Source organism: Pongo abelii, chromosome 10 (genome assembly GCF_028885655.2).
Source record: "Pongo abelii isolate AG06213 chromosome 10, NHGRI_mPonAbe1-v2.0_pri, whole genome shotgun sequence".
NCBI lineage: Eukaryota > Metazoa > Chordata > Mammalia > Primates > Hominidae > Pongo > Pongo abelii.
This window is the reverse complement of record NC_071995.2, coordinates 60,376,467-60,391,285: the sequence shown is the minus strand read 5'-3', so window position 1 is coordinate 60,391,285 and position 14,819 is coordinate 60,376,467. Positions and strand designations below refer to the sequence as shown.

The window sequence follows — 14,819 nt, the reverse complement described above, 5'->3', positions numbered from 1 at the left end:
TGCAGCATGAACATAAAAATAAAAATTTCAAATTCTATGTTGATCTCTAGTAGAAATACTCAGTTAGAAAACTTTTATTTTTTTGAGACAGTCTCGCTCTGCTACCCAAAGTGGAGTGCACTGGCGCAATCTCAGCTCACTGCAATCTTTACCTTTTGCATTCAAGTGATTCTCCAGCCTCAGCCTCCTGAGTAGCTGGGACTACAGGCGCCGCCACCACCCCCGGCTAATTTTTGTATTTTTAGTGGAGACGGGGTTTCGCCATGTTGGCCAGGCTGGTCTCGAACTCCTGGCCTCAAGTGATCCACCCACCTTGGCCTCCCAAAGTGCTGGAATTACAGGCGTGAGTCACTGTGCCTGACCAGAAAATTTTTGAGTGAGTATTTTTTGGGTAGGTTCTTAGATTTCTAGTACAGACTTTGAGTTGTTTTAGGTGCTGATTAAAAGCATATACACATTTTTTTTGTAACTAAATGACTACATGTTTTAAATTAAATTTTACCCTTAACATTTATTGAATATTTAGCATTTCTTCTCAAGTAGCCCAAAAATATATGCTTCAGCTGAAGATACACAGTTTCAAATCTAATCAAAATGGGGCCAATACAATAGGACATCAGAGCACTAAGTAGGTTCCTCTATTTTCAGCAGTATAGAACAGACAAAATACTAACATGTGGTTTCACATGTGCCTACCTGTAATATTCTTATATTTTCTTGTTCATATGAAGTACTTAAAATGCAAATTCCTTGGCTAACTATAAAGATTTATATTTTGCTGGTCTGGGGTGGGAACCCTGGATGCCACTATGTGGTTCACCTAGTAAATGTCAATAAACATTACCTACAAAATTTGAGTGTCATCCTTAGACCAACAGCATTGGTGTCACCTGCAAGCTTATTAGAAATGAGCCACACCCAGATATAATGAATAAGAAATTCTGAGGATGGGGCCCAGGAAACTGTTTTAATAAATTCTACCAGTGATTCTTCTATCACCATATTACAGCTTTAATTATCCCTAGCTAGGAACTGGTTATGCGCTATGCAATATTATGGACAAATTCCAGGTTAGTGATATATATTACAACTAGCATTTTCATGCCATCTTGAAGGCCAGGGGTTGTCTTCTGGCAAATGTGACAATTTTGAGGAGTATAAACTGTTCTACATCTTAATATCTTGAAGTCCTTCCTAAGGACCTAAAATTACATGCCCTGTGCTGGAGTTAAATTTGCCTAAGCTAACATCATGTGCTTATAACATGCTTTTCTGTTTTTTTTTTGTTTTTTTTTTTTCCCCTTTTTGGAGACAGGGTCTCACTCTGTCGCACAGGCTGGAGTGCAGTGGTGTCATCATAGCTCTTTGCAGCCTTGAATTCCTGGGCTCACGCAATCTTCCCACCCCAGCTTCTGGAGTAGCTGAGACTACAGGTGCATGCCACCATAACTGGCTAATTTTTGTATTTTTTTTTTTTTTGTAGACAGGGTCTTGTTATGTTGCACAGAGTCATCCTGAACTCCGGGGCTCAAGTGATCCTCCTATTCTGGCCTCCCAAAATGCTAGGATTACAGGTGTGAGCCACCTTGCTCAGCCTAAAATGTGCTTTTCAATGAACACAGAGGCATTCTATATATTTGTGTGTGTGTGGTTTTTTTTTTTTTTTTTTTTTGAGATGGAGCCTCACTCTATCACCCAGGCTGGGGTGTAGTGGTGTGATCTTGGCTCACTGCAACCTCTGCCTCCTGGGTTCAAGCAATTCTCCTGCCTCAGCCTCCTGAATAGCTGGAGTTACAGGCGCCTGCTACCATGCCTAATTTTTGTATTTTTAGGAGAGACGGGGTTTCACCATGTTGATCAGGCTGGTTTTGAACTCCTGACCTCAAATGATCCACCGGCCTTGGCCTCCCAAAGTGCTAGGATTATAGGCGTGAGCCACTGTGCCCAGCCCTATTTATTTTTTTTTAAGCCAGCCTTCATCCAGAAAAAAGAATCTGTATCCTCGTTTCAACTATAGAAATATAATATAAATAAATTTAGCAAGTGATACTTCCTCAAACTTGTTTCCTCTTTTCCTCCTATTATCTCTACTCTGATTTCCTTCTACTGTGCTTTTTCTATGTTCTTAAATATTTATGAATCTCATTGTTTCTTTCTCTCAACTGTATGTTTTAAAGTTTCATCTAGTTTTAAAGATCTCACCATTGTTACTACCATTTCATTTTTCTTATTTGCTCTATTTACCAGTGATGGATATTTAGCTAGGCTATCTCCAAATCCCCACTACCACAAACTATGCAGCTACAAAGATTATATCCTCAAAGATCTGTTTAAAAATTCCTCTGAGTGCTGGGTCAGAAGGATTAAACACTTCTGATTTAATTAACTATTGACTGATTTACAGAATAACAGTATTAGTTTACACTCACATCGTTAAGTACACAGATGTCTACACCATACCCAACACTTGGCATCAGCAAACTTTTAAATATTTGTCATTTTGATGGGTGAAAAATTGTATCTCATTTACTTTCATTTTTTTCTGATTACTAGTGAGTTTGTCTATCTTCTCATCTACCTGTCAGCACTTGGCTACCCTTTATTTAAATTGTCTGTTAGTATCTTTTTACCTATTTTTTAAAAGCTATTGTTCTTTGTTTCTGTTAACTTATAAGAGTTCTTAATATATTACAGGTATCATTCCCTTTAGGTTTTAAAAGTTCCAAAGCTGACATCTGACTTTTAACTCTGTGTATAGTTCTTTTAACAGAAATCTTTAATTCTGATGTAATGAGATCTACTAAATTTGAACATTATGTTCTATGATCCCTATGATGTAGTTATTCTCCAAAATTTCTACTATTCACATTTATTTATTTATTTATTTTCAGATAGAGTCTCACTCTGTCACCCAGGCTGGAGTGCAGTGGCACGATCTTGGCTCACTGAAACCTCCCCCTCCTGGGGTCAAGTGATTCTCCTGCCTCAGCCTCCCGAGTAGCTGGGACTACAGGTGTCCACCACCATACCAGCTAATTTTTGTATTTTTAGTAGAGGCAGTGTTTCACCATGTTGGCCAGGCTGGTCTTGAACTCCTGACCACTCAAAGTGCTGGGATTAGAGGCATGAGCCACCATGCCCAGCCTACTATTCTCTAAATATAAGTGAATATTCACTAAATATAAGTGAATTCATTAAATGTAAGTGTTATATTTCTTATTTAGGTCTTTAATCCTTCAAGAGTTAGCCTTTGCATATGAAGTTGAAGGTAGGGATCTAGCTTTCTTTTTTTTCCAAATAGCTAGTACTCCTACTAAATCTAAGCAATCATCTTCTTTAAGCAACCTCACTACCTAGTTGTGCCACATCATATACCAAGTTGTCAAATATACATGAATCTTTCTGAGATTACTAGTTTATACCAATCTATTTGCCTTTCTTTTGCTAGCATTATGTTGTTTTTATTAGTATAATTTTACAGTAATTCTCAATTACCTTGAAGGTCTAGTGTTCCTTCCTTCCTCTTTTTGTCAAAACTGACTCAGCTAATTTTGGACCTGTATTGCTCTATGCTAACTTTAAAATCAATTTGTCAAGTTTCTTAAAAAAAAAAAAAATTTGAACAGGAGACACTGATGTGCTTTAAAGAAAACAGGCATTACTAGGTTAAGCCATATATCACAAGACAATCTTTTATTTTCTAATAAACTTAGATTTATTTTTCCCATGAAGGTTTTATGCATTTTTAATTAAGTTAATTTTTGTTAGACTATTTTCTAAGTGGGTTTCTCATGATAAATGGCAGGGGTTAGAAATCTATGGCTCACAGGCCAAATCCAAGCTTGCCATCTACTTACAAAGAAAGTTTTATTGGAACACAGGCATTGCCATGTCTTGACATGATGTCTAAGGCTGCTTTCATACTACATCAGCAGTTATAGTTATGACAGAGACCATATGGCCCACAAAGCTGAAAACATTTAAAAAAGATTGCTGATCTCTCGGTATAGAAAAAACAACTGCTTTTTATAAATTAATCTTATATTAGACAATCTTGCTGAATTCTCTCAGTTCTAGTAGTTTGCTGTTTTGGATTTTATACAAATGACTATATCATATACGAACAGTGAATTTTATTTCTTCTTTCTTATCTCCTACTCTTACTTAAATTGTGCTCAAAATTTCTTAATGAAATATAAACTTTTGCTATAGACTTGAGGTACACAGGCTGTATCGTTAGAATTTCCCTTTATTCTTAGTTTTCTGAGAATCTTTTCATACACAGGTGCAAATCTTTTTCTGTATTGTAGTAAACTATTATTTGGCAATTTATGACATATTACTGCATAGTATTTCTTACATTTTATAGGGAATGGATATTTAACTTTTCTATGCTTTAGTATATGGCATCCTTATTCAATTAGTAGATCCAGTGAAAAATAGGACTCTTAATTGTACTTTTGTCATCTCTAGTACAGCACCTGCATTCACCAATATTTATTGCATGAGTATGGTGTGTTGGGTATTATACAGGAAATTCTGTTTTCTTTCACACAAAGCCAAGTACTACAGTTGTTGGAATATATAAAAATGATATTGTGCTATTAGGGAATAAAAGAAAATATAAAATTAGTCTTATCTTTTGGGCAAAAATCAGTCATTTTAAGTAGAAAAGATTTCTCAATCTTTAGAATTCATGGGTTTTTTTTAATATTAATCCACAAACAATTCTGTAATTTCAAAAATAATTTAAAGATATAGCAAGTACATAGCAATCTAAACATTTAGGAAACAACAGTGGTTCTGCTTTGAAGGCTAAAAGGAAATGTTCACAAAAAATATTCCTATCTAAACCTTCATCAGTTATGAAATCTACATAATTCAACCCACATGCTTTTAATATTCACATCTTCTTAATAAAAGTTCTACTTTTGTACTAAGTTCTACCCTTGTACTACATCCAACTAAGTAGGGTAAGAATAAAAATCACCTCCATATAATTAACATATTTAGGTGCCTTCTCATGATATTTTTAAATGAAAAAAAAAAAAAAACTTCATGTAAGACAAAAAGGATAGAAAACCACTTATAAAAGGTACATTGTAGTTTTATTTTATTTTATTTATTTATATATTTATTTATTTTTTGGAGAAAGTTGCATTCTGTTGCCCAGGCTGGAAGTACAGCGGCATGATCTCAGCTCACTGCAACCTCTGCCTCCTGGGTTCAAGTGATTCTCGTGCTTCAGCCTCCCGAGTAGCTGGGATTACAGGGATGCATCACCACTCCTGGCTAATTTTTGTATTTTTAGTAGAGATGGGGTTTCACTATGTTGGCCAGGCTGGTCTTAAACTCCTGACCTCTTGATCTGCCTGTCTTGGCCTCCCAAAGTGCTGGGATTACAGGGATGTGCCACTGCCCCTGGAGGGCACTGTAGTTTTAAATAAAATAAAGTAGCAGATTTTTTTATTTGCTTGGTTAAAATGTACTAAATTGTTACTAATTTTTAAAAAAATCATTATTTTAAGAATTTCAAAATATATGTTCACAATCCCTTATCAGAACATCTGAAATTCCAAAGCTTTGAAAACTTAAAAATTTTTTCACAGTTCATTTGGTGGCACCTAACCTGAACTGATATAATGCTACTTATAGTCCTTATTTATCCCACTTAGTGTGAATATTTGTTGAGAAAATATTAATGTGTTTGACTATAAAGTGTCCTTTTGCAGAAACAGAAACATTACAGTAATGGGGGGACATGTACCATATTACATCTTAAAGCTTTGAGAAGTCTGTATATTTAAACACAACTGGCCTTGTGTTTTGATAATGGAGTGTAGATCTATTAGTTCTAAAACAGCTAAAAAGATTCCTAATTCTTCTTTCATTTACCCTCAAAAATACCTCATATACTCCTCTATCTCTATTTGTTCTTTTTTATTCTAAAACTTTTCATTTGAATAAATATATTACTTTCACATCAGATTCATTTTGATAAAGAAATATTTTAAGATACTTTTAATAACCACAAAAAAGCTTCAAGAAATTAAACAAATGTTTAATGATTTGACTGTATTAGACAATGCAACTTTCTCATTTATATTTATACTATGCCTTAAGATATTTGAATTGGAAGCTTTTAAAATAGTAACATACTAATTAAGAGCAAATTTAGATAGCTTGTATACTAAGAACAAAATACTCAAATATAAAGAAGGCATGAATTTCTGCAATACACAACTAGGTTTTTCTATCATTGTGGATTTGATTATCTAACATCAAGAGCTTCAAAATCATACAATAAGCCATAAGAAGTGGAAGCACTTACTTAGGAGTAGAAGGACCCCTTGGCCATGTTCCATCTTCATTTTTCTGTTCTATCACTAAAACCTGCAAATATGACACAATAAAAGTGTGTTTTTCCATAACTCTGAAGTTAAAATAACTTTAGAAGATAGCTGGATAAACTAAGAAACTAAAGTAACTCTGTGATTATTTAAAGGAAAACAGTAGACAAGGTGAACAGGTAATCTGCATTTCGATTCCAAAGCTAGGCAGGGGAGACTAAAAGACCTCAAATAACAAGAAATCAGTAATGATAGTGAGAAGGAATCCTAGAAGATAAACTGTAAAGAAACCATTGGTTCTATTAAGTATAAGAAAACTTAAACCAAGTAAACAGAATATAAATTCCTTGAATTTAGAGAATATATTTTCTATTTGTATTTGTAGGCTGAACAGAGAACTCTGTAAATAACAGATGCACAATAAATGTTTGCAGTTGTTGAACATACATAGGATCTTGGTTAACTTATTTTTATGCAAATGCAGATGAAGGGTGACACAGATAATTCCAAATTACAGATTATGTAGAATTTATTTGGGGTTTTGAAATTAGTGTGTATTTACATTATCACAATGGAAATTATAGAATCTTTAAATATACAAATGACAGAGTCCCATTTATGAGAATCAGACTGAAGTTCTCTGTTAACAGCATGGATGAGGCAGACAGAAATCACCTCTAATAAATAAAAAGTATAGGCTTAGGGAGAGCTATACTTTATATATGATAATACCAATAAAAAGTTAAAATCTACAATTTCCATTGAAAAACTGTAATACAGACAATATGACGTGAAGTAAATCCAAGGCATTATAAATTTGAATACATTTCATTTACTGTTTCATTAAGTCTTTTTCCTAAAGTTGCAATTTCATAACCTACTCTACATGCGCTTAGTAATATATTTTTGTGAACTATATGTTTCCAGGCCATTTATAAATTGGCATTTAGAGCCTAGCTATGTAAAATGTAAGCATGTTTCAGAGTATATGTAACAATAAAATGTTGATTTAAAAAAAATTCATGAAATCTTGTTGTTAAAAGAGATGCTAATTAAAATATTAAAGTTAGCTTTAAAAAATCTATTATTTCACACATTAAAAAGTGTATTTGTACCATATAAAAAATAAATGTACCATGTACCTAATATACTGATCCCTTCCTGATCACCTTCCTCTCCCTACCTACTAGAGACAAGTAATCACTGTCTCAATTTTCTGATTTTCATTTCGATATAGTTTTATAAATTTTTGAAGATTTACAAAGTAGAACTTAGAGAGTGATTTTTAACTTCTCAAGAATGTTTTGCTTTACTGCAATTTATACAAGATAACAGTTACATATTAACTATATGTATAAATATACATATAAAGTTTACAATCATTTGAGGACTTAAATCAGTTTTAAAACAAGAGATTTTAGCTATAGAAGATTTTAAAGTTATGCATTTAATATAATTATTTAACCATAATGCCTTCATTCCTGACAGTATACTTAAAATTCCATGTTTTAAAAACTACAAATACTAATGCTGAAGGCCATCAGAAATTTTAAAATTCAATCCTTTATTCAAGTGTATCATTTTCTGAATAAAATTTTGTTATAGTTAAAACTTTAACTCAAAATAAAAATATTTTTGAAAAGATTTCAAAATTAAAATTAAACCCACACAAAAAGGAGAGAAGAAATGCTTCACATTTTGGGGGGCAAACTCTTCAATAATATGTCTTTGTTTTATCTTCTAGCGAGGATATTTTCAATTTAAGGATTAAAAAAAGAAGGTCCAGGACAGGGTTTAGTTCATTTATCTTCTCTGGCTGAAGAATTACTATAAAGTCTGAAAAATTTAATGAATATTCTTTGAAACATTCCTGTTTTTAAAGGTCAAGTCCTTAAGGATATTTAATCTTATTAAATTATTTTCTCATCTGCCATCTGATAAATACATACCTATTAAGAACATCAAATTATTTAACTTCTCTAAGTCTCAGTTTTCTAATGTACATGATGAAAAGAGTAACACTCATTTCAGAGGATTGCTGAAAAGGTTTAAATAAAGAATTCTATAGATTTCAAATTGTACTTTTGGAGCTACCTCAAGGCCTAATGGATGAAAACCAAGGAGACAGGTTATGTCTACTGGAAGACAGAAAGAGAGAGCTGGCTACATAAAAGGGCAGTGTTGGCTAATCAGTGGATTTCCAAGGTCCACACTTCAAGCTTCTATCAGCTTCGTTTCCCTTTTAACTGTAATACATATTGGATTTTGTAAGATTTCTCTTAAGAATATAATGACTAAAATAAATCTGAAAATCACTGTATTTTGACAGCCTAGTACAATTCTTGACATATAGTTGGCATTTACTAAAAATTAATTTCCCTCACTTTATCTGAATTTTTCCACAACTCAGAATCATATTATTGATGTTAACAGTAATTTTTAAATAAAACAAAAAAATCTTCCATTTATCAGAGCAACGGGCATGTTAGGTTCTGAAAATAAAAATAGGGTACAAAGTCTAACCAAAACAAGGACCTCATAGTCTGGGGAGATTAAAATACAAATAACTAAAGCATATAATGAACGATACAAAACAAATATACATAAATCTTTGTGGAAGTTAAGGAAGCAATTCTTTTCTCCAAAGTAGAAACATCCTGTACCTCAATGGATATTGAGAGAAATAGGGAAGGCTGAATAGATGATGTGACATTTGAGCTAGAACCTGAAGGATGAATAATCTGATACGGCTGGCCTACATGATGGTATGGGATGGTTAATTTGATTATATGGATGGTTAAAAGGACTTTTTGCTGGATGAATACAGGGACTCCAAAGACGTGTACATCATCAGGCAGATGGAATAACACATCAGAAAGCACAAGAATATGGAATAGCATAGTGTGTTCAGGGAACTATAAGCAGTTCTGTTTGGTACTGCTTGAGTATAAACCACAAAACAAAGATAATCTAAAGATGGTGGAAGAGTAGGTAGGAGGTTAAACCATAACTTGCATGCTGGCTTAAAGTGCCTGGACTTAATTATTAAGGAACCAGGAAAAGTTTATGAAAGGAAGAGAGTGAAGTTTACATTTTAGAATGAGTATTCTTGCAAAAACAAGACTGTCCTATGGTTATCTGCTAATAACAAAAAAAGGAAGAAAGATTGAACAGACATACAAGAGCCTGGAGATAGAGGAATTTGTGAAGAGACTATGAAAGATAAGGGCTGAGAATGGAGCACAGAGATTACTTCAAGACACAGTTAGAAGATAGAATCAGTAGGACTTGCTGACTGTGACTAAACCTCTTCATTTCTCAATACTTTATTAAAAAAATACTGGCCGGGCATGGTGGTGCACACCTGTAATCCCAGCACTTTGGGAGGCTGAGGCGGGTGGATCAAGAGGTCAAGAAATCGAGACCATTCTGGCCCATCCTGGCCAACATGATGAAACCCCATCTCTACTATAAATACAAAAATTAGCTGGGTGTGGTGGTGCATGCCTGCAGTCCCAGCTACTCAAGAGGCTGAGGCAGGAGAATCACTTGAACTTGGGAGGCAGAGGTTGCAGTGAGCCGAGATTGCATCACTGCACTCCAGCCTGGGCAACAGAGTGAGACTCCGTCTCAAAGAAACAAACAAAAAAGCCAAATTGGGAGCTGACACCTTTCAACAAGGGCTGGCAAACTACAGTTCACTTAGCCTGCTGCACATTTATATAAATAGCTTTATTAGAATATAGCCATACTCATTTATTGATGTATCATCTATGCTTGTTTTTGTGCACTGCAATGGCAACGTTTTAGATGCTACTTTATGGCCTGCAGAGAACTGTAATTTGTAACAAAGAACTATGTAAATAAGAGATGCTCCATATATGTTTACTACTTGGTCTTTCATAGAAAGTTAGCTGACCCACCTTATAATATTAGCTGGGATTTTTTTCTAATTAAAAATGATTTCTTTTTAACAAGTAGATTATTCCCAAGCTCAAGGAGGGAATCAGAAGTCAGAGTCAGTAACCAGCAAGGAGAGACAAGAGATGAGTTTAGAAAGAAGAAGCCAGAAACAGTAGAGCCCATTATATATTACCAGGATAATTATTAAAAGTTTGTGAATCCAAAAACCTTCATGTATAGTACGCTTAAAATAAACAATACCTGTCCTTGGTATAAACCAGCATCCTGAATGGTGCTGTCTGGTTTATTCAGTGGTTCAAATGTATTACTCATGTATTTGTTCCACAATCTGGTCTCCTTTTCATCTGGAATATTGAAGATTTTTCTTATTTCCTTTTCAATTGTATCTAGATTTAAGGAGGAAAGATATATAAATATAGTATGTATTTCAAAATATACCACATACAGCTAAATGTTACCAGCACAAAAATTCTTTAAAATACTAATAGAAAATCAAGACTAAATATGTAATAAATCTATAAAACACAAACAAACAAAAGGGTTTTTAAGACCAAGTGTGCTTTCTACGGAAAAAATGGTATTTGTACTCCAACAAATTACTTGGGGAATTTAAAATCTCAAAAGGTAAGAGTTCAATCACCTAACACTAAAATACAATTTATGCTACACAGGATAAACTTTAACTTTTAACATACTATAATTCAAATATTTTCTGAGGAGATGTAGGAATTAGAAATTAAAGTATGATTAAGAGACATTACAGATGCAAAATTTTTTAAGTATCACATAAGCAATTTAAAAATAGTTTATATTAAACTGAACAGCTAACTAGAATATATGGACACAGTAAAAAAGAAAGTGCCTTGTTTGAAGGGATGTCTGTATTCACCAAAATTTAGTATTTTCAAGGTAAAGCCATGTCTTTTTCTGATTTCTAAATCAATTTACTGAAATTTCATCTAGTTCTGGTCAATAACTTGCCTAACCAACTCAAGAAAATAGTAATCAAAATATTTTATGATATATGAATACAGAATACTTTTAAATTTTAGAATAGTTGGTTAGTTTTGAAAAAAATTATAAAATATTAAACTTAATAATATATGTTCTCCAAAGAAATATGAAAACCTATATCTATCCTACATAATTTAGTCCAATAATACTATCTACTTCGCAGCTAATGTTTTGTAATAGTCTTGTAGTCAGTGAGGTTTTGATAAGGGCATTAAATCAGTAGGAAAAAAAGGCACTAATTCAAAATATCAACAGCATTATCTCAAAACTTAAAGCAAATCACCCAGAATATTTAAATAATTACATAAAATAAATATACTGTTAGTACCTGTATTAGTCTGTTCTCACACTGCTATAAAGAACTACTTGAGACTGGGTAACTTATGAAGAAAAGAGGTTTAATTGACTTACAATTCCATGGGCTATACAAGAAGCAGGGCTAGGAGGCCTCAGGAAAATTACCATCATGGTGGAAGGCGAAGGGGAAGCAAGCACATCTTATCATGGAGGAGCAGGATAGAGTGCGAAGGGGGAAGTGCTACACACAAACAATCGTATCTCATGAGAACTCATTCACTATCACAAGAACAGCAAGGGGGAAATCTGCCTCTACGATCTAAACACCTCCCAGCAGGCACCTCCTCCAACACATGGGGGATTACAATTTGACATGAGATTTGGGTGGGAACACATAGCCAAGCCTTATCAGTACTGCCTTCTACTTTGGCAGGGTTCTATTTTTTTCTTTTCGTTCTTTTTATTAAAGTGAACATGTATACAGAAACATGCACTAATCATCAGTATCTTGTGATAAATTTCCAAAGTGGACACACCCATGTAAATTGCACCAAGATCAAGAAACAAAACATTACCTAGAAAGAGGATAAAGGAAGAAGCCAAGGAAGGGAGCTGTTTTAATCTTTCTATAAAAATGAATAAATGTTTCCTGAGGGCAGAAATAATTTTTGCTCTTGGCAAAAATACCAAAAATACTGACATATATAAATAAAATGTCTACCTAGATATAACCACTGTTGACATTCTGATATTTCTTCTGGATGTTTTTTCTATTAATACAGGCATCTGTGTACATAACATGTTATAAACAAACGTGGAAATTTCCTCTTCACTGAGTTTTGCGATCTAATTTACATATGTGGGAACATTACAGGCGTAGGGGTAGTAACGCAAAGCCTTGAGGTGCAAATGTGCTTGGCATGTTTTAGAATAACCTGGTACATCAATGTGGCTGAAGCAGAATAAGTGAGATAGAAATGAGACTATAAAGGTAATTCTGTAGGATTATATACACCTTCTGTGAGCTATCAAAGTATTTATATTTTAATCTGAGCAAAAGAGGAAGCTATTGAGGAGTTGGAAAGAGAAGTGGCATGATATGACTGACATTTTAAATGTTCACTTTTGCTGGTAGTGAAGAACACTGCAGAAGGTCTGATAAGGTTTGGCTCTGTGTCCCCACCCAAATCTCATGCCGAATTGTAATCCCCAGTGTTTGAGGAGGCACCTGGTGGGAGATGACTGGATCATGCGGGCAGATTTCCCCCTTGCTGTTCCCATGACAGTGAGGGAGTTCTCACGTGATCTGGTTGTTTGAAAGTGTGTAGCACTTCCCCCTTTGCTCTATCACTCTTGCTATACCATGGTAAGATGTGGTTGCTTCCCCTTTGCCTTCCACCATGACTGTTAAGTTTCCTGAGGCCTTCTAGCCATGCTTCCCGTACGGCCTATGGAACTGTGAGTCAATTAAACCTCTTTTCTTCATAAATTACCCAATCTCCAGTAGTTCTTTATAGCAGTGCGAGAATGGACTAATTCAAGGTCAAAAGTGGGAAACTAGGCTACTGCAACAATCCTAACCAAAGTGGTAGCAATGGAATCAGTGTTAAGTGGTCTGACTGAGAATAAATTCTGAAGGAATTGCTAAGAAGATATGCTGCTAGATTACATGAAGGGTGAGAAATAAAATAATCAGAAATGATTTTTGGCCTAAGCAATTGGAAGAGCAAAAGTGGGAATTATGGAGATAAGGAAGAATGACAGAGACTTAGGTTTTTTGGGAAAGGGAGCTTAGTTTTATACCTGATAGTCTTCTTGAGAAGCCTGTCAGACATACAAATGAAGATATGGGACAGTTCAAACTGGAATTATGGGAGACTTCAGGGCAGGACCTATCAACTTAAAAGATATCAACACGTGGAAAATATTTAAAGCCAGGAGAACAAAAGAAATCACCAAGGAAAGGAGGGCTGGAAGAATATGGAGACACTGATATTTTGAGATAAAGAATATGAAGAAGGTTTTACAAAGGACTCCAACAAGATGCAGCCAGTGAGAAACTGTGCCCAGGAAGCCACATGAAGAGAAAGTGCTTCTAGATGGAAAAGTAGTTTATCTGTGTTGTACTTTGCTGGCAGGTCAGGAAAATGGAAGATTTCTATATTACCACTGGATTTGTCAATGGCAAGGTCATGAGAGACTATGACAGTAGTAGTACCAACGGAGTGGTAGGTTTCAATGTCTAATGTAGTGGGCTCAAGAGAAAATGGGAGCAGAGAAAGTGGTGGCCAGAATGCAGGATGCTAAAATTGAGATCTGGCAAGTGCAGTTACAGATAACGACAGTCTAGGGTTTAACTATAATAATTGGTGGCTGAGCTTGGCTGAGGTTGAGATCACTGAAGTTGAGAATGGTCAATTTTTCCACATATTAATTCAACTGTACTAGCCAGTTAATGAAAAGCACACAGAGGTAGAAAAATAATACAGGTTACTCACAAAAATTAGAAATTAAAAAATATTAATACAGGTCATAGAAATTAAATCATATTTTTCAAGAAGTTTTATGTTTTTGGTAGTTAATCTTAAAGGAAAATAAAACTATTATTTTATCTATCTTACTTAAACATGCTCAATGCTCAAATATATCAATTTTGGCAGAAAACATTTGAAGGCAGAAGATTTTGGCCCTGATAGGTAAATCATTTAGATATGGCCTATGGCCTGCTATCATTTTTACTATATATCATTGTAGGTAGTACTAGCTGAAAACAGAATATTTTATTAATTTGGTAACAAGAGAAAAGACACTTATATTTCCTAATTCTGTTTATAAAATTTATACAGCTGTATTTCACATACATAGCTATTTTAATCATTTTCAATCAAGATTTCTTAAAAGACCATAAGGGAAAAATACATATCCATCTTAAGTTTCTTATGTAAATTCTGTGTTTCAAAACCCACTTCCTTTAGAAAAAACAAAATCAGCCCAGTTAATATCTCCAAAACGAATATTCCTTTAGCATACACAGATTGTGTAAGGCAGCAATTGAGAGACGAGACTCTGGTTTAAGAGCTCTGCTTACGAAGTTAAAGTACTAGCTCTACCACTTGGTACCAGGGTGAATTGAGGTAGATTCTAAATCTCAGCTTCATTATCTATAAGAGGAAGATACTTGCTTGTTTAACTTCAAACAAGAAAATTCCTGTAAAGTGCTTAAAACATAGTAAA

The 14,819-nt window shown here is 34.2% G+C and overlaps 1 protein-coding gene across 5 annotated transcripts in view; it reads right to left on the bottom strand.

Moving 5' to 3' along the window:
* USP15 (ubiquitin specific peptidase 15) overlaps window positions 1-14,819 on the bottom strand; it is a 144,391-nt gene that overhangs the window by 72,634 nt on the left and 56,938 nt on the right. For all 5 annotated transcript variants that reach the window (XM_002823463.4, XM_002823464.4, XM_009247970.3 and 2 more), the window contains 2 exons: window positions 10,515-10,660; window positions 6,332-6,393 (listed from right to left, as the gene is read on the bottom strand). In XM_002823463.4, the coding sequence (XP_002823509.1) occupies window positions 6,332-6,393; window positions 10,515-10,660 (208 nt within the window). The remainder of the gene's footprint in view (window positions 1-6,331; window positions 6,394-10,514; window positions 10,661-14,819) is intronic.